Raw genomic sequence first — 25,224 nt, 5'->3', positions numbered from 1 at the left:
TAATGTTCAGGCTGCTCCACTTCCATCCAGCTCCCTGCTTGTGCCCTGGGAAAGTAGTAAAGGATGTCCCAAAGCCTTGGGACCCTGCACCTGCATGAAAGGCCCAGAAGAAGCTCCTGGCTCTGGATCAACTCAGCTCTGGCCGTTGGGGTCATCTGGGGAGTGAACCAGTGGATGGAAGATGTTTTTTTCTGTCTCTCTTTCTCTTTGTAAAGAGCTGCCTTTCCAATAAAAATAAATAAATCCTGAGAGAGAGAAAGCTTCCCCAGTCAGGTAGAAAGAATATATAAGAGTGGGACTATTTTTATCATCCTAATAGGACATAATATAGGAACAATTTTTTTAACCACAAGTAGAAAATGTACTTTTGCTTGCATTTAATAGAGAGAAGAGACATTGAAGTGAAGAAATGAAGAAATAGTTGACATGTAGCTAGATATTTCTTCATCTCAACAAATAGGTAGTTCTGGAAGACCTCTCTGAAGTCTAGAAAAATGGTTTCGATTAAGAGGTTGGAGTAGGATCTCCACCATCCTGTTTTGGGTTTCTGTGCTGTTATTTGAGGCTGAACGATGAAAGCAAATGTGATCAGTGCTTCTGCTGTCTTCTCCACCCTGGAATCTGCAGCCAATGTTGTTTTATCAGGTTTTATAATATTTACATTCTGTTCAGCAACTGAAATTCCCACAGTTGGATCTTAACCTAAATGGAATTAATGTCACCACTGGTCCTTTTACCACGACTCCTGGTTTTGATTAATCTCCAGGCTGGCTGGATTTTGTCCCCGAGTCGTTCTCTCTAGAAAGGTTCATGAGTTTTCTATCTCCCCAAATCTGCGACTGAGATCAGCCACCCTGTTGGCTGTGATTGGGGTGACATGCTTGACGCTGTTAGCTGTGTTAGCCTCATCAGATGTCACCCTGGAGGGGGTGAAGACCAGATTGACTCTATGGCCCCCCCGTGAAATGCTTGCTGCTGAAACGCCTGAAATATGTTGCCTTTATCATCAGAGTTTGGTAACTAAATCAATGTCTTGTTTAATGTTTATTTCCATCTCATTGAAAGGCAGAGTGACAGAGAGACTGACTGCACCCACGAGAAAGAGAGAAATAAAAAGAAATCTTCCATGCACAGGTTCACTCCCTAACCATCCACAACAGCCAGAACTAGGCCAGACTGGAGTAGGGGCTGGGAAATCCACTGGGGTCCCTTACGCTGGTGGCAGGGGCCCAGGCACCAGAATCATCAGGTGCTGCTTCCCTGGGTGCAGCAGTGGGAAGCTGCATTGGAAGCAGAGGAGCCAGGAGTGCTCTGATATGGATGCAGGAGTCCCAAGTTGTGGCTTAACCCACTGTGGCACAGCACCCACACTGTCGTATGTCCTTTTACTGGAAAAAAAAAAAGTTCATATTTATTTGAAAGGAAGACTAGCAAAGTGAGAAAGAGAGACAGACACAGAGAGAACTTTCAGCCACTGATTCCTTCCCTAAATGGCCTCAATGACCAGGGCTGGACCAGTCTGAAGCTGTAAGCCAGGAGCTTCTCCTGGCTCTCCTGTATGGGTGCAGGGGCCGATCCTCCACTGCTTTCCTAGGTGCATAGTAGGGGGCTGGATCGAAAATGGAGCAGCCCAGACTCAAACTGTTACCCATATGTGATGCCAGCACCTCAGGCAGAGAGAGACTTAAGCTGATATACCACGGTGCTGGATCCTTCAGTATGGGTTAGTGCTGGTGGCTCAATGTCATTTTTCTGGTATATGATGTGAATATTCATTTCTTTCCTTATTCCCAAGAAAGGTGTTTCTTTTTCTTTTCTTATTTATTTATTTTTAATTTCATGCTTTAGTAGCTTCTTAATTTGAGTTTCTACTTCAGGGCTGCTAAGAGCTATGCTAACACAGCCGGTCTTTGTCCTCACTCGCCATGAGCTCCCTAATTGCTTTAACAACTTTATCTTTCCCTGCCACATGCACTCTCAGCCTCTCTAGCATCTCCTGCATGACGCCGCGGCCTGTGCTGCTCTGTCTGTGCTGGGCACTGCTGAGCACCTGTTAGGTATTAGTCTGGTCCTCAGTTTGTTTCCCTGTGTTCTCCCATCTCTCCCTTGCTCTTCTGCTGTTTTGTCTTTCTGATCTCAATTCTATGTCCTGTTGCTCTCACGCTATAAGGTCTCACAGAGTCCTTGGCGTGTGTGTCTTCCACATTGAGGTGCTCATCTTTCTTTCTGTACCTCTCTACCTGCTTTTCCTCCTTCTTTGCTTCCTGCCTGTATTTTGGCTGTGGTTTGTGTGCCCAGAGGCCAGGGCCACTTCCTTTCCTCCCACTTCTGTCCTCTATGGCTCACGTGGAACCTGCCGGCCCTCCCTGTCTCACCTGTGTGGGTACTTCCCACTGATCTGGACCACTGTCTCCCCTAGAAGCTGTGGCTCTTGTTTTCAAGCCCTGCTACTCCCACATGGTGACCTGAGAACAGCTTGACTGGGGCTGCCTGCAGGAGTCTAAATGTGTGCCCTCCTCCCAGAGCCTGCCGACATTTTGCTCCAATTTCGGGGGCTGAGGAACAGTGAATGCAGCTCATTCCTGGTAGCTTCATGACCCACACCCCAGAACATGCCCAGCTCTTCTTGCTTCTGCTGAGGGCTTAAGCCCAAACACCCCAGGGGTGTACTTCTCCCCCTGTGCAAGATATTTGGGATATTGTATAAGATACTGTTCAAGATATCTTTGCATTTGGGGGCACCCTTTTTCTCAGAGCTACTTTTAGGACAGGGTAGGAGGTGAACTGCTTGCTCCTTGCACCCAGACCTTCACTGTAAAGATCCGCTTCCTTTGGCTGTCTTATTTCATTTACGAACAAGATTTCCTTGTCTGGTTGGTCTGGGAGCACTTGTGGCAACGTTTTTTATTTTGGCTTGTTTTGGCTTCTGTTGCCTTTGATAGTGGGTGGGGGGGGACAGCATGGAGCAGGGGATGGTGTAATTCTGTGATGGCTTCACTTTGTCATTCTAACCCAGAATCCACCTGTGCCTTGTCTTGCCACCCTCCACCCCTGCCCTCAGATCACCCTCCTTCCTGCCCTGGGTGGCCCCGGGCCCCCCACCTTCAAGTCTGTGGGATGTCACAAGGGCCCATAGAACCAGGCTTCAGTAAAGCAGGAGTGAGCAGTGAGTAATTCACATTTCCAGCATGCTTCACGGCTAGACGAAGCTCAGTGTGAGCCAGGGCGTCAAAGTGGGAAGGCTCAGGCACACGTACCCAACACCAGCAGGTGGGGTGTGGGAGGGGAGCAGTGCCAGCTGGAGAAACAGGTGAGCACCTGGAGAGGTTGTGGGTGGGGCTCAGGCACGAAGCCTGGCACAGGGGCTGCCCTTGGAAGTCACCCAAGCACTTTGGTCCCACATCTGGACTCCCAGGGAATTTCATGGTGGGCAGCAGCAGGTGCAAACTGGGAAGCCTGGCTGCTCATTCCCTTCCTGGGGCCGTTGCCTCTGACTCCTGAGAACCTGCCCTGCCCCCTGGCGGTCACTCCCCAGGCCACTGTCCTGGGAAGGACCCGATCCGACCTTGTCCCTTCTTGGCCTGTCCCTGCCCACCCCTACACACACACACACACACACACACACACACACACACACACACACACAGCTTCTAGCTGAGGACAGCCTCCAACCAGCCCACATCAGAGCAGCCATCCCTCAGATGTCCCCCCACTGGCCTCTCCCTTCAGACCGGTGCTGTTGGGTAAGGCTTTGTGGGACAGAAGAGTGTCCTGAGACCAGTCCTGTCATGTAGGTCCTCTCAGTCTGCCAGCCTGCCAGGGTCCAGTGGCTCCAGGCTGCAGATCTGGTGCGCAGGGGTACTTCAGGCAATAAAGAGGCACAGGCACAGGGAACAGAGCCGGGGGGTAGAAGCCAAGTATTCAGTGTGGAAATGAACCCTGAGTCCCACTCCTAGAGGGAGTGAACCCGTGGCCCAGATGCCCCTAAGGGCCTGAAGCCGCCCTCCCTTCAACACCCATCTCCCTGCGCCCACCGTCCTCCTGCTGCCACCCCAACCAGGATCTCTGGTTCTGCCCACCTGCAGGGATTTATTGTGTCCTTACCCTGCTTGTCCACCAGCCTGGGAGCAAGAATGACGGGCAGGCGGGTGGCCGAGAGGGGGCAGCAGAAACCAGGACAGCCTCAGGCTCAGGCCAGAGCCGAGCAGCGGTCACAGGCCAAGGTCTGGCCTCTGGGTACACACAGAGAGAAGCAACGGAAAAGAAGGATTTGGCAGAGCCGGGAGAGACAGATAAGAGAAGCAGAGCTGGAGATGGAGATACAGGACGAACAAGACTAGAAGAGAAGAGTCCAGGATTGCATGGAGCCATGCCTCCATGGAGGGAGCGATGGGAGATGCAGGAACCATTCCTAGAGCACCCTTGGGGGAGCAAACAGCCAGTGGCTTACAAGGCTGGGCCACATGTGCACCTCAAGGCTGGGATCCAAACTGCCCCTGCACAGTTTTTCTTCAAGGTCTGCTGTGACTCCAGAACTGGGGTCTTCCCAACACCATTGTGGGCTTTCCCAACACCAACACGGGAAGCAGCTAAGGAAGGACGGGACTGGAGGGAGGCAATGTCAGGCAACAGCCACAACCCTGAGAGGGGACCAGGACTCGCCCAGCCCAGTGAGAAGTGGTGGCCCCACCTTGGCAGCTGCCTTGGGCTTGGGATGGGGTGCAGGGAGATGCCCTCATCCCCTGCCTCCTCCATCAGCCTCTTGCGGCTCCAGCAGCTCCCTCCTCCCCAGGCCCCACATAATTGCTTTCCCATGTTGCTAATGGAGGCCAGATTGCTGATGCCCAAACCCTGGGTGGGCGGTGGGTGGGTCAGAACTGACCAAGGCTCTCAGGGAAGGAAGTTAGCACAGAGACCCCCTAACTTCAGCACACCCTCTGTAAGGATGGGGAAGGGTGGAGGACTTGACACAACCCAAGAATTCTAGCCTTGGTAGGGGTCGGCAGCACTGACTCCCTGCTCCCACAACCCTGGCAAACCCTACTCCCTCTACCCCTGCTGAACCTGGGGAATAAACAGAGGCAGGCCCGGGGGCTCGGGGGACAGGGCAGGTACAGGCAGCCTGAACCTGCACACCGAGGCTCTTTAGCTCCCAATGCCACAGACCTGCCACCTGTTTCCCACCTAGCAGCCCCCTGTCCCTGTGGCCTAAAAGAGAGTTAGCCACCTCCTTCTGGAACCCCTCACCTGGGCTTGACCCATCAGTACTTGAGGCCTGTGAACCCCTTCCAGGGCATGATGCCACACGGAAGGCATGTATCCTCTGAGCCAGGCCAGAGGGTCTGAGTCAGGAGTGGGTGTGATGGGTGGCTGGTGGCTGTTGGGTCAGCACAGCACCTGCCACAGGTATGTGAATGTGTCCATGTGCAGTTGGGCTGCACACGGCTCTCTTTGCACTGCTCTTTTGCATCTGGCTCCAGGCACTCGGAGTGAGGCCAGGCCTGGCTCCCCAGTTGGGACTCTGCCCTACCCTCTCACCCACATTCTCAGGCAGGGAGTCTGCCAGCTTGGCCCCAGCCCCAGGCATTTTCCGATAAGGAACCTCAGTCAGGTGACACCTAGGAGGTGGTGAGGTAGGGCTGGGGCCCAGGGAGGCCCCCAGACAAACTCTGAGAGGTCAGAGGGTCCCTGGTGCTCTAGTGGGAGGATGGAACTCCCAGCTGGGTGAGGAACTGAAGACGGGACTAAGCACCTTGGACAACCACAGCCCCGCCCCTCTCTGGCTCCACATCACACTGCACTCCATAATTCCAGTGCTTCATCCCTTGTCCTCCTCTAGGCAGCCCCTCTGCTTGCCCAGGACCGCATACTCTGTGCCCTGAGCCCTGTGGCCTGGCTGAGCCCTTGGCCTGAGCTGCTAGCACAGCTGGACTGTGCGTCCTGGCCATGAGGGGGCTCACACAGGCACACAGGCACACTTGCATGCAGGCCAGAACACCCCTCTATTCCAAGGATAAGGTCTGGCCACATCTTCTCCCATCTCTGCTCCTGGGGTGGAGCTCAGGTCCCAGTACTCCAGGGAGGCGGCTCTGGAAATAACCTTTGAAAGGTCTCTGCCCCTCATGTCACGTATCTGTACCCTGGCCGCAACCCCATGCCCCAGGGAAGCCTTGCACCCCTCACCCCCCAGGTAGAAAACTCCCAGATGAACCTTTAGGAACGTGACAATGTTTCCCAGCCCAAGCCTAGTGCCTTCGCTCCTCCAGGCCCCATGCAGGGAGGGGTCCTGAGAGGAGAAGGAGGGTCTGCTCCAAGGACTCATGAAATGGTGACGTTTAATGAGAACCCCCCTCCCCCCCCATATATACATCTATAAAAAATTCAAATACAGCAAGTTACCACTGAGTCAGACTAGAAGGGACCGACCGGGGCATTAAATACTGTAGGGCAGAGCAGGGTCAGAGAGGGGACGTACAAAACGGGACAGAAGTGGGAGGGGGCCTGAAAAGTGTGGGCGCGGGGGAGGGGATGGAGAGGGGTGGCTGCCCCCCTCCCCCAGCGTCAGGAGCTTATCATCTGATGGTGGCCACAGAGACCCTGGGGACAGACAGGAGATGTGGGGACAGGAGAGGAACTGTGGGTGTGAGGGGCTCCCCTCAGGCCCCCCAGAGGGTTCCTGGGAGTCGCTGGCATTGGAGGGTTCCAGCCCAAGGGGGCAGGGTTGAAGGGGGTCTTTGGTGGGTGGGTTAGCTGCATAGCCCTGCTCCTGCCAGGGAGGGAGATGGGCTGGCGTAGTAGGGGTGAGGCTGAAGTTGGGGGACAAGGAGGGGTGGCAGGCCTGGGCCTGCTGGGGTCTCTACAAATTGTGTCTGAAGAGAATGCCAGAGGTCCTCCTGCCCATGTGCAAAACAGGAGCCGGGTGTGCGGGCTCAGCTCTGGCCTCCTGCTCCTTGGCGGGTGCTCTGGCAGGCCCTCATGGGACGGACGGATGGACAGACAGACAGATGCCGGCTCTGCAAGGAAACAGGACAGGGCTGTGAGGGATGGGGCCCAGAGGTGCAGAGGAGGGCTGCCCTGGGCCCACCCCTGTCCTCCAGCCCTGCCCACGTCACCCACCAAATCAGGAGACTGTTGGCAGTGGCAGCAGCGGCAGCCAGGGCCAGAGTGACAGGGACGCTGACCAGGAGGGGTGCTGAAGGTCCTCCGCCGCTGCCCGGATCCCCGGGGTCACAGATCTTCGTGGTGGGCAGGGGCACCAATGAGCTGGTCGTGCTGGTCGTGGTCTCTGGGGAGCATGGGGGAAACTCAGGGCAGGACCAGGGGTGAGGCCTGACTCAGAGGAGCCTTCACAAGGTCCCACCACCCCCAGCATACACAACTTCTCTCTCAAATGCGCCTTGCTCCCCGCTCCTACCCCCAGCAAGTGGATCCTGCTTCCCAAGGCTCATGGATAATCCCTCCACACCCAGTGACCCCTGCCAAGGGCATCCAGTTAGCAAGGGTTCGAAAATAGCAGGGTCCATACAAACAGAGGCAGTGCAGCCTCCCTAGAGGAGGTGCAGGGAGCAGGCCAGAGTGCAAGGGGCAAAGGCTCACCCGGAGCCTGAGCCTCAGTGGTGAGGTGGCGCGGTTCCTCGGTCCAAGGAGTGGCATGGGCAGCCACACTCCAGTCACTCCACGTCCCGATCTCATTGTCCTTGGCCGCCACCTGGATGATGTACTCCTTGCCGGCATAGGCATCTGTGATGGTGTGCGTGGTGCCATCTGACAGCTCCACCTGCAGCCAGACCATGGGAGGGGCAGGGATTCCATCAGGGAGAGGGGAGTGAAGACAGCCTGTAGGGAGCAACAGCTTCCCTGGTGTTGCGGGGTGGACATCTCTGGGAGACCCTGCCCCAGCTGAAGAGTAATAGTCTTTAAGAAGAGTGGCAGGTTCCAAACAAAAGATGGATTCCCAGTGAAACTGTTGGACATGTGTAGACAATGGGATGCTGGACTGTCTGACATTGTCTGTAGCAGCAATGTCAGGGCACACTTAAGTAAGAGACTGATGGAATTATGATTCCTTGTGAAGGACTATACTATTATAGAGTATTGTAGGGAAAATTTGTCAGGGGGTGGGAGTTTGGGGGGGGTTCCCAATCTATATGAAATTGTACCACAAGGGCCTGGTGCGATAGCGTGGTGGTTAAAGTCTTTGCACGTGCTGGGATCCCATATGAGCGCCGGTTCTAATCCCAGTAGCCCTGCTTCCCATCCAGCTCCCTGCTTGTGGCCTGGGAAAGCAGTGGAGGACAGCCCAAAGCCTTGGGACCCTGCACCCGTGTGGGAGACCCGGAAGAGCTTCTGGCTTCGAATTGGCACAGCACCGGCCGTTGCGGTAACTTGGGGAGTGAACCATCGGACGGAAGATCTTCCTCTCTGTCTCTCCTCCTCTGTGTATATCTGCCTTTCCAATAAAAATAAATAAATCTTTTTCAAAAAGAAAAAAGAAATTGTACCATAAAATTCAAAAGTTCAAAATTATATATATAAAAGAAGAGTGGCAGGGCAGGTGCCATGTAGTAACTTAAGCCTTTGCTGGCAGAGCCAGTCCAAATCCCTGCTAACGCACCTGGGAAAGCAGCAGAGGACGGCCCAAGTATTTGGGATCCTCTGCCTACATAGGAGACCCAGAGGAAGCTCCTGGCTCCTGATTCTGGATTGACTCAGCAGCTCCAGCTGCTATGGTCATTAGAGGAGTGAACCAGAGGACGGAAAATCTCTCTGTGTCTTTCCTCTCTCTAGCTCTGCCTTTCAAACAAAAAATAAATCTTTAAAAACAGTGGCAGTGCTACAGGGGACAGAGTTGAATTGACTCCATGCCTATGCCTCCATTGTGGCCCTAGCTCTCTCAACTCCCACAGGCCCAGCTGGAAGGTGACCGGTCACAGGATGAGGCAGGCAGGACCATCCCTCCTCTACTGCGACCAACCAGGACACTGGAGCTGGGTGACAGCCCAAATTCAAATGCTCACTCCGCCCTTCTAGCGCCATGACCAAGTGACTGGACCTCCTGCAGCCCTGCCGAGTTCATCTGTGAAAAGGCCTCAACAGCAGTAGTCATGTCTTAGTGTCACCACGATTACTGCATAGGGAGAGCACCTGAATGGCTTCAGCCAGCACCATCACTTTCTTGAGTTCCAGCCCTGGGCTCAGGTATCCAGAAACCCTGTAGAGCCACCAGCTCATGCCAGCTGCTCCCCACCCCATGGTGCCTAGTCTGCCTGAGGCTGAAGCTGGTGAGGGCCGCCTCTTGAATGGCAAGACAGTGGACAGCTGCTCCATTTCCTCCTGGAGGCATCGCTACCCCACCCCTGCTGAGCTGGCCTCATCTTGCCGTTCCGCTCCGCACCCCCCCAACACACACCCATCCCAGAACCTCCAGGCCAGCCTGCCTGTCCGGCGCCCCTCCCAGGCCCAGGCTGGGCTCTGGTTCATCTCAGCGGCACCCGCTGCCTCATTAAGCCGCCTCGTAAACAGGGGCAGCCTGCAGAGGCGGAGGAGGGGGCCGCTCTGGTCTGCGTCTGGCCTCAGGATCTTTTTGGGTCCTTTTTCTGATTCTCCCTACCGCTTGCCAAGAAAACGGATCTGGGCTACCTGACCTGATGGGCCGTGTGTGTGCGCGTGCCTGTGCGTGCACTTGTACACACTTGGCTGCGTCCAAGTGGATCAGGCAGCTCCTATAGTTCCTGCTGAGACTGTGGCTCAGATGCAGGAGACAATGACCAAGGATGGTGGTGAGGGGACACTGATCAAGGTGGGATGGTGGTGAGGGACGTTCTGTTCTGCTCAGATCCCCTAGGCCGAGAAGCCCCCAGCTCCTACTTCCCATTGGACTGCAGCTTGCAGGCCTTGAAGGAACACAGGGCCACAGGCAGCAGATCAATTTGCCACCTCACTGGGGGGCTCACAGCTGGTCCTGTCCTTCTGGGAATATGGCCCGAGAGCTCAATCATCTAGACTAGACCTGAACCATTTTTTTTCTTCTCTTTGAAATGTTTCAGTTGTTTATTGGACAAGCAGAGAGATAAAAAGTGAAACAAACATGGAAATGCAGATGGGAGATAGTAATAGCTCCCATTGCCTGGTTCACTCCTCAAATGCCCACCATGGCTGGGGCTGGGCTAGAGCCAAAGCTAGAAGTCAGGAACACATTCTGAACCTCCTGTGTGGGTGGCAGGAACCTGGTTTCTGGAGCCATCACTGCTGCCTTCAAGGATCTGCATTATCAGGAAGCTAAAGTCAAGTGCCAGAGCAGCCAGGTACTCGGATGTAGAGTGTGGCGGCTTAGCCACCAGGCTCCGCACCAGCCCGCTGGGACCATTCATGCAGGGTTACCACTGATCCCTTAATCCGCCCTTAAGAGAAGGGCTCCTTGACGGGCAGGGACTCCCTAGGTGCAGACAGCCATCTCGCCCTGCAGGCCCCTACACAGTCAGCTGCAGCAGGTGTCACACACATCCTCCAGGCCTCAGGCAACCCAGGCTGAGCCCCAGTCCTCACCTCCCCTTTGTCCACACATGCTGAGTCAGCCCCTGCTAGCCCTTCTCGAGCCCTTGCTTCTTTGCAGTTCCTGATGTGTGCATTTTCCTCCTGAAAATCTAAGTGATGTTTCTCTCTGCTCTGCCTTCCACACGCCACCCCCTCCCAGTTGTACACCTGCCTCTCTCTGAGAGGCCAAGGATAGGGGAGCATCAATTCCATTCAGAGCATAGCTCCAGTTGAAAAGAGACGTAAATCCAGCCATCCCTGACATGGGCAAGACAGGGAGCGGACTAGCATGTACCACAGGCCATACATGGCCGTGCCACAGGGCCACACACACTTTGCACCGCTCACGTTGGCATGGGGTCGGTGCGTGGTCTTGGCATGTTTGTCATGTGCCAGCATGGAACAGAGTTCCTGCTGGAAGCCACTTGTGTGCATACATGTTCGTGTGTGCGTGTGTGTGTGTGTGTGGTGGGCAGTGTGCCAGGTCCACTGCAAGGCGTGTGCGCCGCAACGCGCAGGGCTGCTGCCTGTAGCTCGTTAGCGGGGGAGGGGGACTTGTGAAATGAGACCCTGGTTATTAGCAATGCATTAGGCGCGGGCAGCTAGCCAGGCGGGAGGGACTCCGGACTCTGTCAGGGAACATGTGAGCATGTGAGTGAGTGGCCTTGGCGGGGGCCAGGCCTGCAACCTAGACAGGCACCCAGGAATCGAATTATGCACATTAAAGGGCAGGCTGGGCTGAGGCAGGGGGTGCAGACAGAGCTGGAGCTGGGACACTGGCTGACCCCTGGGAACAGCCTCACAGCCCCACCCTTACCCGCAGGCCTCATGGCCACCTCAGAGTTCCTCCAGCCCCAGGGGCACGGTGCTCTGGATATAGAAGAACCCCAAAGTGGGTTCCAAGCTCCTAGGTGCTCCCCAGAGTCCTCTGCGGTGGCTTGATCATCATCCAGACATGGCCCAATCCCACGCCTAGCTTCAACCACCACTCAGTTTTCAGCCCTGGCTACTGCTGGATGCACCACTTTAAAATGAGCCTTAAGCTGAGCCCTGATGTTAGTCATGGCCCAGACTCACTTCCCTGGCCTGGCTTGAGCTTGCCTTCTGCTCCTGACCCCCCACCCCACCCCCAAGCCTTATTTATCTGTGAGTCCTTGAGGTCAGGACTGTGCTGCCTGCTGGGTATAGTGCAGGCTGATATCAGGAGGGAGATGCTGAGAGCAGAGTTCAGGGAAGGCAAATGCTGTCTGCCTTCTCCCATCTCCTAGCGTTGTTCTCTGCCTCCCCGGATAGTCACTAAGACACATGCATTCTCACTGCATTAGTGAGTCACTGGGACCTGCCCCCCAACCCATCTCGGAACACCTCACTCAGTATCACCCATTCTCCCAGGGACCCTGGTCCCTTCTCCCTCCGCAGTGCCTCTCCAACAGCTACCAGGCCCACCAGGAACATAGTGACTCTGCTGCGGGCCCTCGTGGTCTGGGCAGGGCAGGACACTCACATGCTGCCACTGGTCCAGGATGAGGGGCCGGTAGCGCAGAAAGAACTTGAGAGGGAAGGACTCGGGGTCAGGCCATGTGGAGGGGGTCTGCCAGGTCACCTCCAGCCGCCGGGGGTTGCTGGGCACCGGTCGGGCCACCACATTCTCCGGAGGGTCAGGCTTCACTGTTTGGGACACAGAGCTTTGTCACTACCCGTCTCCGGGAACAACCCCACTCAGCCAACCCTGCCCACCCATGCTGACCTCTTCAGATTACCCAACCGCTGTTATCAAGGTGGTTGCTGTTCCTCTTCTCTATTGTCAGTTCGGGCAGCCGCTATTTTAACAACCACCTCGTTACATCTGCCTGCCCATGACACCTCCAACATCATGAAGGCTGTCACTAAATCATTGCGGCTTTTGACATCTCAAATGTCACCCTACCACCCCCATCCCCTCTTCACGATGAGCAGCATCCAATAGCTAAGCCCCTGCAATGCCTCCACTGTCAGCACCAGCATCACCCGGACACTCCTCTCTGTGTCAGCATCACACAGACACACACATACACACACACACACACACAAGCCTGGTTTTTTTCACCTCAATTTTTCCATTTCCAAACCGGGATACAGCCTCCTCTGGAAGAGCCTGGGTTTGAAGCTACTCTATGGGCTAAGGTTAAAATTCCACAGATGTCACAGGGCTGGGTGAGGGGCAGGCTGGGAATATGGCAGGAGCACCTAAGGGTGCAATTGATGTACAAAAGTCTGCCTGGGGATCTAGCTGGGGGTTGGGAGGCTGAGGAGGGGACAAGGGCAGGTGGAAGGTCCAGTTGAAGGATTGGAGTCAAGGAAGGCAGGCAGTCTGCCTGCAGTGGGGTAGAGAGCAGCAGAGGGTTTGGCTGGGTGGAGCAAGAGCAGGCAGGTCTGGCTGGCATGGGACAGGAGCAGGCAGAGGCTCTGCCTTGAATAGGAGCAGGCAGAGGGTCTGGCTGGGATGGGGAGTCAGGGTGAGGGAGGTATCTGTCCCAGTCCTGTCTCCTGTTCTGACACCTCATTCATCACAGGCCGTAAGGAAGCCATTAGTGGCGGAGGGGAGGGGGTTGGAGGTTGGAGGCTGCAGCTGCGTAAGGGTCTGGCCCAACCTGCCCCCCCTTCCTCTGCTGCGTGCTTTAGGAGCCAGAGACATGATAGCCAGAGCTGCTGGAGAGGCCCCTCAGACCTGTAGATAGAGGACATTCACTTTGATAGTCACAGGTGCACATATGCCAGGTCTGGAGGGGTGCATATTATATTATATACATGCCAATGTACATATGTGCTGGGATACATATGCACACATGGGAACATCCTTGCCAATGCACACATTCTCCTCTGAGACACATCTCTACTAGAGGACACAGCAGGGCTCCCCCTACCATACGCACCAATAGTGAACTCATCGAATGTGATCGCTGTGGCATTGTGGCCCAGGGCATTGCTGACACTTATCGAGACCTTGTACTTGATAGTGGAGAACAGGTGCATGTAGCGGATGTGGCAACGGTTCTTGAGGGTCGGGTCCTTCTCACACACCATGATTTTGGAGCCATGCCTGTGGAGAGGTGAGACCCAGGTACCATTACCAACAAGGGTCAGGCAGGACAGAGGTGGCGGGAAGGTCAAGCCCAAGGCTAGACTGGGGTGTAGACTCAAGGTATGTGGTGGGTGGGAGGAAGGGTTGGGGGGGGTCAGACCTGGGTCACAGATGCAGCTACTCACAACACAGTCACGTTGAAGGTGTTGGGGATGTAGGTGGGGGTGGGCAGATGCCAGCTGCAGTAGAAGCCTTTGGGGTAGGTGTTGGAGCGACAGCTGAGCACGGGCTCTCGCGGAGGCACTGGGGATGAGGAGAGCATGGTCAGAGTGGTATTGGCGCCCCCGGCTGCCTGTACTAGTGTGGGGACAGGTGGGCCCCCAAACCCTGGCTCTCCCTCCTCAACCCATCATGGATGCCAAAGGTTGGGGGGGGGTGCTGTCAGCGAGGGTCTGAGGCTTCCCAGGCCACAGAGAGCCAGATGTTTAATTAAAGGAAAACAAGGGCTGTGTGGGGAGGGAGCCCCCCCCACCTGCTTGGTGGAGGCAGGAACTGTGGGGAGCAGGGGGCTGCGGGCCTCAGCTCATCAATCACGGGATGGAGGCAATGTCTGGGGGATCGGCCCCAGCTCTGCATCTCCTGCCACGTTGTGTCCGCCCCCAGCGGAAGGCTGAGCGAAGAGACCCATCTTGAACCAGTCCTCTGGTTGCTGGAGGTGATCAGGGTGCACTTCCTGGAGCAGAGGCACCCTGCCTTCTTTCCGCAGGGTGGGCCAGGTGGCTACGCAGCACAGCAATACCAGGCAGCCTCTTAAGCATATGTGCACACGCACAGGTGCCTGCGTGCACGAGGATGTAGGTTACATGCCTGTCAGCAGGCCACCTGGGTCGAGTGGCTGGGGATACATGGACACTTCCATGAGGATGTGGGGTCTGTAGGTCTGTGTTAGGCTCTCGGTGCCACACGGTGTGCAACTCTGTGTATCCAAGTGCCTGTGGGGAGGAAGCACCTGCTCCCTTGGGACAGCTCTCCGCACTGTTCCAGCCCTCAGCTTCCACCACAGACCCTTGAAGAAGCCCTTCTTTACCTGCTCAGCAGCTGCCTTAACTCTGAAATAAGAAGGTCCCAAGAGGGATGGGGGAAGGGGGCTGCCTGAGGTCATACAACCAGGCAGTTAAAGCCAAACCCTGGGAGAGGGTTACCCACCACCATCACCACATGTGCACATGGTCCTCTCTGCTGTCTAACCGCATTCTTTTTTGCTGCTGTGAGCACTTAGCCCAGCTGTCTCACCCCCCAGGCATTGGGTAAGGCGTGAGGACAGGCGGCTCAGGTTCCTGGAAGGAGGCAGTTTCTGTGATCTGACCCAAGCAAGGAATGTTCGTCCAGGGCTCCAGGGACACTGACACCTCCCTCCTGTGCCTCCCTCCCCCCTTCTCCCTTCTGGCCCCCACCCTCTGCCTGACAGGTGGACAGGAAGTGGGAGGGGGCAGCTCAGCAAGCCAGGGACAGCGTAATGGAGTGCATGTCTATGCTTGTACAGTGGCCATGGTGACACACAGGGGACCGCGGGCTGCTGGCCACAGTGTGCACGTGACCGTGAGTGGCTCTGTGTGACCGTGTGTGCTCAGCCTGTGTCTGTGTGGTTAGGGTGAAGCTGTAGAGGAGCCCAGGGCAAAACGCCCAGTACCCAGATCTGCTCTGCAGTAGAAGAGATGAGTTTGTTGGAAGAGTGGGCGATGTTGGGGGCAGTGGCGGCTACATGCCCTATGCCTGCAGGGGATAGCCAGCGTCCAGCTGTGATCACACAGAGGCAAGCCTGCATTCTGCCCACCATCATCGCTGGTCTGCTCTGGGCAGCCTTCCAGGCCCCGTTGTTCATCTTGCGTCTCTTCCACGTTCGTCTCGTGTGCCTTTAGTATCCCTTCCCTGATGGCCCATGGGTGTGCAGCTCTGCGTGGGGGGCAGGGTGGGGGGCGGCCAAGGACACAGGAAGTGCCTTCTGGGGGCCTGTGGGCCAGGCCAGAGTTGGCAGGCACTCTGGGAGGAAAGGACATTCCAAGGTCGGCTGAGAAGCCTCCACTCCGCCCCCCCCCCTCCCGCTCCTGTCGCTACCCCCCTCCTGCCCCGCCGCCCCAGCTTCAAAGGAGAAGGGCGCTAGGCGGGTGGAGGGGGCACTGAAGTCTGCCAAGTCAGCTCCCTGCTGCCCAGGACACTTGGGAGGGCAGTGTGGGCCATGGCACTGGCTGCCCGGCCCCCTCCCCAGGCTGGCCTTTACACCTACTAGCCAATCTCCTCTGTCCACTGCCCACCCCACCCCCAGACTAGCCTCTGGGCAAGTCTTCCCCCAGCTCAAAGCCGTTCCCCTCTCTGGGCAGGTCACGGGCAGCCAGGAGGCTGGGCGAGGGTTTTGTCTATCATCTGGCTACTCCTGCCTGGCCCTGGGCCCTGAGCAGGGAAGGCTTGGGTTTCCTGACAGGGACCAGGTTTCTCAGAGGGAAAAGGAGGAAAGAAAAACAAAGACAAGGAAGAAAAGGAGTGACTTGCTGCAGCTGGAGCCCAGCTGAGGGGCCGGGTGGTTGGAGGTGGGGGTGCTGGGAGAGGCCGAGTGTGAGATTGCGGGACAGTGTGGGGTTGGGAGGCGGGCTGTGAGCCAGAAGGAACAAGAGTTTTGAAGATACTGCGATTGTGAGGCTGTGTGTATATGTGACTGAGAGGTCTCCCGTGCAGCTGTGGCCCCCAGGCGGCCATGGAGCTGGACACTGCATGGAACTCAGGGTGAGGCTTTCTATCTCCACATCGTCTCTACATGTGAGGTGTGTGGCCTGGGTTCCAAGAGCGTGCGTGCAAACGCACCCTTGTGTGCAGAAGGCCCACGGCGAACACGCACATAACACACAGGGTGTGTCACAGGGCTTCAGCCAGAGAGACCATTCCAAACCGTGAGCGTGGAAAGGTGCTCCCGGCACAAGGCCGACACCGTGCGCGTGAGGCCGGCTTGTGGAGACATGCGAGCTAATGCTGGTAGGCATGCACATCCTGCCCTCACTCCTGGGGGCGCGTGCTACGCTCCTAGGTGCCCCTTCATGGGGACAGGCCCTCAGCAGGGTGGCGCCAGGTCCCACGCGGCGCTGTGTGTGCATGTGCGTGAGTGCGTGTGCCCCCGCTGGCCCGGGATTTGTTTGTTTTCTTCCTAATTGGCTTGTTTTTCCATGTCCAGCCCACCAAACCGCATGTTTTTCCTCTCATCTCGCCAGCCCGCCTGGGCCAGAGCCCCCGGCACGCACGAGGCCTGCCCGTCGGTCCAGGGAGGGGGGGGCAGGCTGCCCACACCCTGGGCCAGGCCAGATCAGGCCAGGACAGGGCGGGGTGACCCTTCCGCGGCAGCCCTGCCCATGCCCCACCCACGCTCCTCCTCCTGCCAGGCACTTGAGGCCCAGGGTTGGTCTCTACCTTACCTTGTGGCATCCTTGGAGTTGCCCCAATTCAAGACTCCCCTCTGGCCTCCCACTCATGATCCCCCCACCCCAGACATCTTTTATCACTGCTCATGCTTTCTCTCTCTCTGGCTCGCATCATTCCTACCTTCCTAGCCAAACAGGGCTGAGGAGTAGAAAGCAGTGCTGAACCACAGGGTCTGGCATCCTGATGAATCAAATTTGAAAAGAAAAATTAAAGCTGGACAAGAAACTGTTAAAATTAAGTTTCTGTTTTAGCTGAAACTCAGAATGATGCAAAAGAGTGTTACTTAAAGGGGACCCTGCAACCCCATTTCCCTACATCATCTTAGGTGAGGGTCCCCAGTGCTCTGCCTGTGAGCGTCCACCTGGGGGCAGGAAGGTGGAGCCGGAGGAAGGCGGCCTGGCCTGGTTAACGAGACTTTGGGCAGCATGCTGTTAGGATCAGGCTTCCCTGGGAATAGAGGCCTAACACTTTGACATGCTTAGGGTAAACAGTAAATCATTTTGTTTGAACGACCCACACGTCAGGGATAACGTTGTGCTGCTCTCTGAGAGCTGGTAGGAAGGATAATATGATATTGAGTGTTGCCAAACCCAGCCTCCTGTGACTAATAGAAAGTGACGGAGCCAATCAAGATGAACATCCCCTGTTCCTTGACCAGGTCCTTAGAAGGAAATAAGGCAATGAGAGATAAGTACCTGATACTAACACTGTAGCCAGTTCAGGGCCAGCTCTTCTCTGATAGGCAGGGCCTGGGGAGCGGTGAGCACCGGAGATGAAAGAGCTGGGCCCTGATCAGCTGCGGCCATGTTCGGAGGCCACAAACTAGATGGTTCTTCAAAACCCAGTTCCTCTGCTGTGACCTCTCAAAGAACCATAGTGTCTGAGGAAGGCAGTGGGGGCGGCTGGGTTCACCAAGGCAAAACCATCTGTGCCAGCTTTTCCCATCCTGAGGCAGGGGTATGTGTGACTGCTGATGGGATGGCCTCGTCCTTTCTTGGCAACATTCCGGGAATGGACCTTTTCCCAGGGCTAGGCTGAGGGGCTGCCCTTCAGACTGACTCTGAGGCGACCAGGGAGGATTCTGTCAGGCTGGTCCTGCATTTCTCAAGATGGCCAAAAGGGGTCACTCCACCCTTGCAGCTAAAATGTCCCGTTTTGAAAGCCATCTCTCCTGTTTTGAATACAATGGGAGGAAAGGTCCCAACCCATCCAAAATACATTGTTACAACCTCCGTCAGCCCCACTGACCATTCTTAAGCAATGGGGTGAATCAGCCATTTGGGAAGAGGCCTAAGATGCTTGAATCTGGCTCAGGAGAGAAGAAAACTCAACTGTATTCATGTGTTGGTGGGTGAATCTGACAAAGACCTCATCATCCTGACTTTTCCAGACCTCACCTGCTCTTCCCTGTTCCTTCCCTGCTCTTTCCACTTTCTCATTTTTTTGTAGCTCATGGCTCTCCTTCCACCCCTTGCATGCTTAACCTGGGTCCACCTTTCTCTCCCTTGCCCATGTCCCCACTTTTCATAGCTTTCATGCTGACATCCCCCCACACACACCTGCTGAGATTCCCATCCCTTGCACAGGCCTCCCTGCTGCTTGGCCCCTCGGTCCGCTGGCTGCCAGGCTTCAACCCCCAGTTGTCCCCTGAGGACCCCAATCTCCCCTGTCTGTAGCAGCAGATGTCCATGAAGCTGCAGCTCCCTCACCCACACCTCTCTCTCTCTCTGCTCACTGCCAACTTCTGCAGTTATTTGCCTAAGAGCTTTCTTTGGCCACCAAGCCTGCTGTGCTTGCTAAGGCATCAGGCCAAAACTGCTGGGGAATTAAAGTTCCTCCACCCCCATCCCAGGAGAATCCCTCAGCCAATGAGGGGCAATGGTTTGTGTATAAACATCCAGATCCCTCATGCTTAGGCTGGGGAACTGTGAGGTGTGCGTTCTGCATGTGCACCCAGAGTTCCTTGGGTGGTGACCCCGGCCGCCCAGAGGTACCGTCTGGATAGCTTACTCTTCTACATTTCCTGTGTCACTTTCCTAGTCCCTGTGGTGTCTCCACCGCTGGTCAAAGACCACTTGCATGTGAGTTTTCGTCTTGGGATCGGACTCAAAGGAAGATACTACCCAAACAGTTTCCTTTTCTTCCCTTTTCTCCTGGGGCTGCAGCCAGGGAAACCTCCAGATATCTTAATCTCTACCGCTCCACTTTCTGCACCCCCACTCCCTAATCCACCATCAGTACTGCAGGTCCAGCCTTATCCCCCTCTGCACACTGGGATCCCAATCTTCCTCCCAACCCTGGCCCCACTTCCCTCAACCCCTCCTTGCACCTTTGTCACCAGCCCCAACCTCTGAAGTCAAGAGCCACACTCAGCTTTAGTGGAGTTGCTCCAGTGCACATTCTGAGTTCTCCAAGTCCCCTTGTGTTTCCTATTCCTGGCCCTTCTTCCTCCCCACTCTCTCATGCCCATTTCCTTACCTGCATAACCATATCTGCTATCCCCTCATTTCCCTCTGGCCAGCCCCTGGGGGAGGCAGGCACAGTGAGTTCACTCCAAAGCCATGATCCTAGGATTCCTCCCCACGCCGGCCCCAAGTGGTTCACAACTTGCCACCCTCCTCTGCCCATTTTGTCACAGGAGATGAGATTTCAGGATCCCAAATGCATCGGCCAAATGTCCAAGAGTCTGGACTCAAGCGAGCAAGATTGCTCTTGGGGATATCAGAAGAACAAGCCCACGATAGGATGAAGGCAAAGTGTCAGGCTGTCCTCCCCACTCCCTGTCCCCCAACAGAAAGACACGATGTGAGCTGGGGTTCTGGCCTCAGGGAGGAGCGAGGTGGGAAGAGGAGTGAGGACAACACTCACAGCCTACGTGCAGCAGGACTTGGTGGCGGAGATGCCAGGAGTCACGGTGGAAGCAGGCATACAGGCCACTGTGGCCCAGTTCCAGGCCACGGAGCATGAGCTGGGAGCCGTTGAGCAGGTCAGGAGCCAGGTCTGTGCCATTCACTCGCCAAGTCACAGCTGCATCCCAGTTGGCTGTCCCGCACGGCAGAGTCACGTCTGAGCCCAGGCGCTCGTACTGCACATGGGGTGCCTCTGGAGGAGAGGTGGGCAGAAAGCATACAGGGAAAAAAGTAATAGGTTATTGCTCTGTCCAGCACCCCAAACTGAGTGTATGAGTGGATGATAGCCTGTGAGGGTGCATGGGTGAGGAATGCAGGTGAGAGATTTGGTGTGAGGCTGTGTGACATAGTGTGTGTGCAAAAACCTCTCTATGACTGTGCAAGTGCGTGGGTACATCTCTACATCTGTGTACGCCTGTGTATATCCATATCAGTGGGCAACTGCACAGGAGGTTGGTGAGGGGCAGGGGGAGGTAGTTTGTGTAATGCTGGGAAGAGTCAGTTTTTTTGTGAAAACCCAGCTCACTTCCAGTCCCTTGGTCCTTTAAAAAGTTTGCCTGACCCCCATGACCCTAACCTCTTGCCACCAACAGTCCCAACCCCAGTCCCTGACATCTGTTACCCAGGCAAGTCGGTGGAAAGGTCCTCCTTCTCTCTCCCCTACAACCTCTTCTGCTTGCTGTGTCTCTATCTCCCCATCTCTCTCTTCCTGACCCCCCTCCTCGCCCCAAATCTGCCCATTCTCCTCCCCTCTCCAGCGCCCAGAGTCCCATCTCGAAGCTATCCAGGTTTGAGCAGCAGCAGAGGGAGGGGGAACAGGCAGGTCAGGACACCTAGGGAGCTCCTGGCAGCTGTCAACTCTGTGACAGGAACTGCTTAGGGCCTGGGGGGCTTGGCGCTGGGACTGAGTGAGCACTTCTAACCATTCCTCTCCTGCCCCCAGGAGGAGCCTGTCAGAGCCAAAAGCAAAGGCCAGCCTTGGCCTCAGCAACCCAGGCGTGATGGACGGAGCCCAGGAGACTGGGGATGGAGGGGCGGAAGGAGCACCTGTCGGGAGGCAGCGCTAGGTGGGGGAGGAGGCGCGGTGAGAGAACGGCAGCGGTGGGGTCACAGAGCAGCAGGCTGACAAAGCCAGAGAGATCGGAATCTCAGGACAGCCCCCCTTCCCCGTTTTGTCCTGCCCCCTGAGCCTGTGGACAGATGCTTCCCCTGTCCCAGCCAGATCAGTGGAGCGAGGGCGGGCTGGCGGGAGGGGACGAGCAGCGGGGGAGGGGCAATAGTGGTGGTTGGGGAGGGGGGAGCGGTGGCTGCAGGATTCCTCGTTAACACTTGCTCACGTCCCCTCCATAGAGCCACCCCGCTGAGGTGGGGGATTTTCAGAAGCAATTCCTGTTAACGAGCCAATTAAGTTGGGCCAGTGGCCTCTTAATTAGACTTGTTAACACCACTAGACTTGTGGGGAGGGGGTGGGAAGGTAGGGACCCGCCCCAACACAGGCCACTGATTCCCCCAGGTGCAGCCCCTCCCCGGCGCTGCAACATGTGGCCGTCCTGTGCCAGGGTCGCTCTTGGCGCCTCCGCTTGTCCTGCCCCTCTCTGCGCCTCTCAGTCCTGTTGGCGGAGAGGAGGCAGGAAACCCGGCCAGCCCTGACCACTCGGCTGTGGGGCCTGGGACCAGCCGAACAGAGGATGAACGGGCGGAAGGGCGGTGGCTGGGGGCCTTGGAGGCCACAGCTGTGAGGCTGGACTAGAGACTGAATGGGGGCCTCCCCCTGACCAAGAGGCCCCAGTGTCCAAGGCTCAGGCCATTGAGCCCCCCCACTCTCGCTGCTGTCCCAGTCCACCAGCTCCAGCCATGGAGCCCCCCTCCAACCTCCTTCCAAAAACCTGGAGCTTCCAGGAACCATGCCAAGCCCCCCTTTCTCTCCCTGCACACCCCCCGCCCCCACCCCAGCAGAGAATGCATCCAGCTGCCTGAGGAAGAGGCTGAAAACTGACCGTTGGGGAGGGGGCGTGGCCATCGTGGTCCCGGAGGCAACGCATCAGTGCTGACCAATAGCAGCTCAGCAGGAACATGGGCCCAGCATGGCCCTCAGTACTGGGGACAGGTACAGCCACAGGATGAGGCAACGGTCAGCCAGCCACACCACAAACAAGGTGGCCATGGGCTCACACTTCCCCCACTTCACCTTGTCTGCCTCACCGAGGAAACGGAAACACAACCTGAGACAGTGACAAACCAAGGATTTGAGGGCAGGCCAGGAAGACAGAAATGACCACGCAATGACAGAAGACAACGAGAGGCCACATGCAAAGGCAGGAGGGGGGGCAGCACAGCATGACAATCACACAGCACCACAACAGCTACGCAACACACACGCACAGAGCCGTGCATGCAACTGTGCCAAAGATGGCGATGATTTAATCCTTTGTCTCGGACAGCTCTCCTCCCACCCCGTGGGTGCCCCTACTGATGTGCTGTCCATTTCAAAAATTAAATCAAGCAGCAGGGGGAGGATGGGGTTCTTGGCCCTGACGCGGTGACAAATGCTCCAAAGGAATCAGCTGTGAAAAGGTTGTTAGAAGCCAGGATGAGAGACAGAGACAGGATGAGGTCATGGACATGGAGAACACAGAGGGACAGAGCTGACAGCTCCCTCACACCTGCACACACAGACTCACATGGGGACCACATGCCGGAAACCAACCCCCCCTCCATCCTAAGCAATTTCACACTGTCACACACACACAAACGCACACACGAGGATGCGGATGAAGATGCACACACACGATATAATCCACAAGGTTATAGTTACATATGAGTTTCCAGTCACCCAGGGACACTGCCCCATTTCAGGGATGGTAATATCTGACGCAACAACATAGGCATGGGGCCAACACTGTGGTGCAGCAAGTGAAGCCAGCACTTGTAACACCAGCATTCCATATTGCAACACAGGTTCAAGTCCCGGCTGTTCCACTTCCGAACCAGTTCCCTGCGAATGCACCTGGGAAAGCAGCAGGAGATGGCTGAAATGCTTGGGACCCCACCACCTATGTGGGAGACCTGCAAGAAGCTCCAGCCTCCTGTCTTAAGACTGGCCCAGCGCCAGTTATGGCGGTCATCTGGGGAGTGAACCAGCCAACGGAGGGTCTCTCCTTATCTATGTCACTCTGCATTTCAAATAAATAGGTCTTTATTTAAACAAGACAAAACAAAACAAAAAAGACAAGCAGACACAGGAGCATTGTCATCCAGAGGCATGGCTACATGTGGGGACACGTCTCTCACACAGGAACAGTTTCAACAGGGACACAGATGCACAGATTGGACAGAGATACTAACACAAATGAGGGAAAGCCTGAAGCACAGGAGTCCAGCTCCACAGAGAAAGACAACCAAACAGCCCATGCTCACCAGCATGGGACACAGTTCCAGACTCTTTCGGATATGTAGCCGTGTGTCCGCCCAGGACCCTGGTCACACGTGGCCCTGTCTGTAGGGACAAGACAGATACCTCTGCACACATCGGCAGAGCCCACCCTGGCAGCCCTGGGGCCAGTCAGGCTCTCTCTGGGGCTATTGGTCTCGTACAGACAAGGCTGAGAAGTACAGGCTTACTGCCCTCTTGGAACCCACAGCTCTTGAGGGTGGCAGAGCCATCAGGGTCTGCTCTGTGCCTGGGCTCCAAAGATGCCCCCACCCTCTCTGCCTCTGCCCAGCCCCATGTGCAGGCTTTGTCCAAGTGGGTGAGTTTAGGTAGACTCATTTGAGGCAAGTTCAAGTTCAGAGTTTCCACTGATGTGGCTATTTGAGTTGTGCTGATGGCCAAGCTGAGAGGGCACCTGTTTCCCCAGCAGGGGCACTGCTGCTTGTCCTGTGGGTCCTGGGAAGGACTTGCTGGCCCCTGAGTGCTAACTGACATGTCCCCTTCCTTAGGGCACCATCCCTGCCTCCAACTCATGCCTCTGCCTATCTCCTAACCTGTTCTCTGTGCACTATCTCTGTTCCTCTCTCCCTCCAGGAGAAGGCTGAAAGTAGAAGGTGACCAGCAATCCTACCTGCTGTGCCTCCAGCCACTTTCCTATCAACCCCGCAGAAGAAGATCCCCTTTCACCCAGATATTGGACATGAGTCCCTCTCCAACTCATGTCCCAGCAGCCCAGTGAGAAGGGAGACAGATCATCCAAACTGGAGACATGACAGTCGTGTGTAACCACCCAGGAATGTGATTCTGGAGGACACTGTCTGGGACACCAGGGGGTCACCCTGCAAATCAGCAGCACAAGACCCCACGTCCCTCCGGGTGTTCCTGTGTGTCCGTGTCAGTGTGCAGCTGTGCAAAGTCGCGGATTCGTGGCAGGCTCTGGGAAGGGGGTTGGCGGGCATCTGCCCCAGCACTCACCCTGCGGACTATGTCTTTGGGTGTAGACCACAGCAGCGGCGGCAGCAAGCACAGCACAGCAGGCCCACGGGACAGGAGCAGCCATCTGTTGGAAGAAATGGTAGAAATGGGGGAGGAGTGGCATCGGCCTAGGCAGAGATCTCCTGGGGAGGACACTCCCCACCCTACCCCATTCTCAGGCAAGACTGGGAAATCCCATTCCTAAGGTCATTGCACCTTGACCCCAAACGCCCTTCTTAATGGTGCTCAGGATCCTCCTTGAAGCAACAGAAAGTAACATTATTGGTATTGTAGGTAAAGGGTTGCTATGACGGTAGAAGGCAACCTACAGTGGTTTTCTGTTCGATAACACTGCTGGCTGCAGTGCAGTCAGGCACAGATGAGTTATAGAACGTTGGCAATGCCAGGGTCATTTTTCTAAAACAACAACTTTCCTGGTGAGGTTGGCTAATTAGCTATAAACATCACAAACTGAAAGGGTAATTGGAGGTCTGTACTTTCCCAAATTACCTTGAATAAAGGCCCCCTGCCATGCTCCTGAGGGCAGAGCCTGAAACCTGGACCCCAGGAGTCCCTTGGATGGTCATCTGTCCCTCACCAACCATGCCATGAGCTTGGCCACAGACTCTGGGGAACTAAGAGCAGAAGGGCTGCAAGGTTAGAGCTGGCTTTTGCTGCACTGTGCACTAGTGACCAAGGAAACATTGAGATTTTCACATGTATGTCCTTGTTGGAATCCCAGCCAAATGCCTACAAGGGCTTTGGATCCCAAGGCCAGCAAGTGTGCACCAGAGTCCCCAGGTAAGCACACACATTCACCAGAAACTGGGGTACACCTGGGGGTACCTGCC

General features: G+C 55.9%; 1 protein-coding gene across 2 annotated transcripts in view; it reads right to left on the bottom strand.

Moving 5' to 3' along the window:
• Positions 1 to 6,318: 6,318 nt before the first annotated feature.
• CNTFR (ciliary neurotrophic factor receptor) overlaps positions 6,319 to 25,224 on the bottom strand; it is a 37,117-nt gene continuing 18,211 nt past the window's right edge. For both annotated transcript variants that reach the window (XM_040962928.1, XM_040962927.1), the window contains 8 exons: positions 24,374 to 24,458; positions 19,928 to 20,161; positions 13,780 to 13,897; positions 13,446 to 13,612; positions 12,038 to 12,201; positions 7,597 to 7,777; positions 7,117 to 7,285; positions 6,319 to 7,013 (listed from right to left, as the gene is read on the bottom strand). In XM_040962928.1, the coding sequence (XP_040818862.1) occupies position 7,013; positions 7,117 to 7,285; positions 7,597 to 7,777; positions 12,038 to 12,201; positions 13,446 to 13,612; positions 13,780 to 13,897; positions 19,928 to 20,161; positions 24,374 to 24,458 (1,119 nt within the window). In that variant the 3' untranslated portion in view covers positions 6,319 to 7,012. The remainder of the gene's footprint in view (positions 7,014 to 7,116; positions 7,286 to 7,596; positions 7,778 to 12,037; positions 12,202 to 13,445; positions 13,613 to 13,779; positions 13,898 to 19,927; positions 20,162 to 24,373; positions 24,459 to 25,224) is intronic.

This window comes from Ochotona curzoniae, unplaced genomic scaffold (genome assembly GCF_017591425.1).
Source record: "Ochotona curzoniae isolate NIBS_2020 unplaced genomic scaffold, NIBS_Ocur_1.0 scaffold_3208, whole genome shotgun sequence".
Taxonomy (NCBI): Eukaryota; Metazoa; Chordata; class Mammalia; order Lagomorpha; family Ochotonidae; genus Ochotona; species Ochotona curzoniae.
The sequence above is the reverse complement of the archived record's forward strand: the minus strand, read 5'-3'. Positions and strand labels throughout refer to the sequence as shown.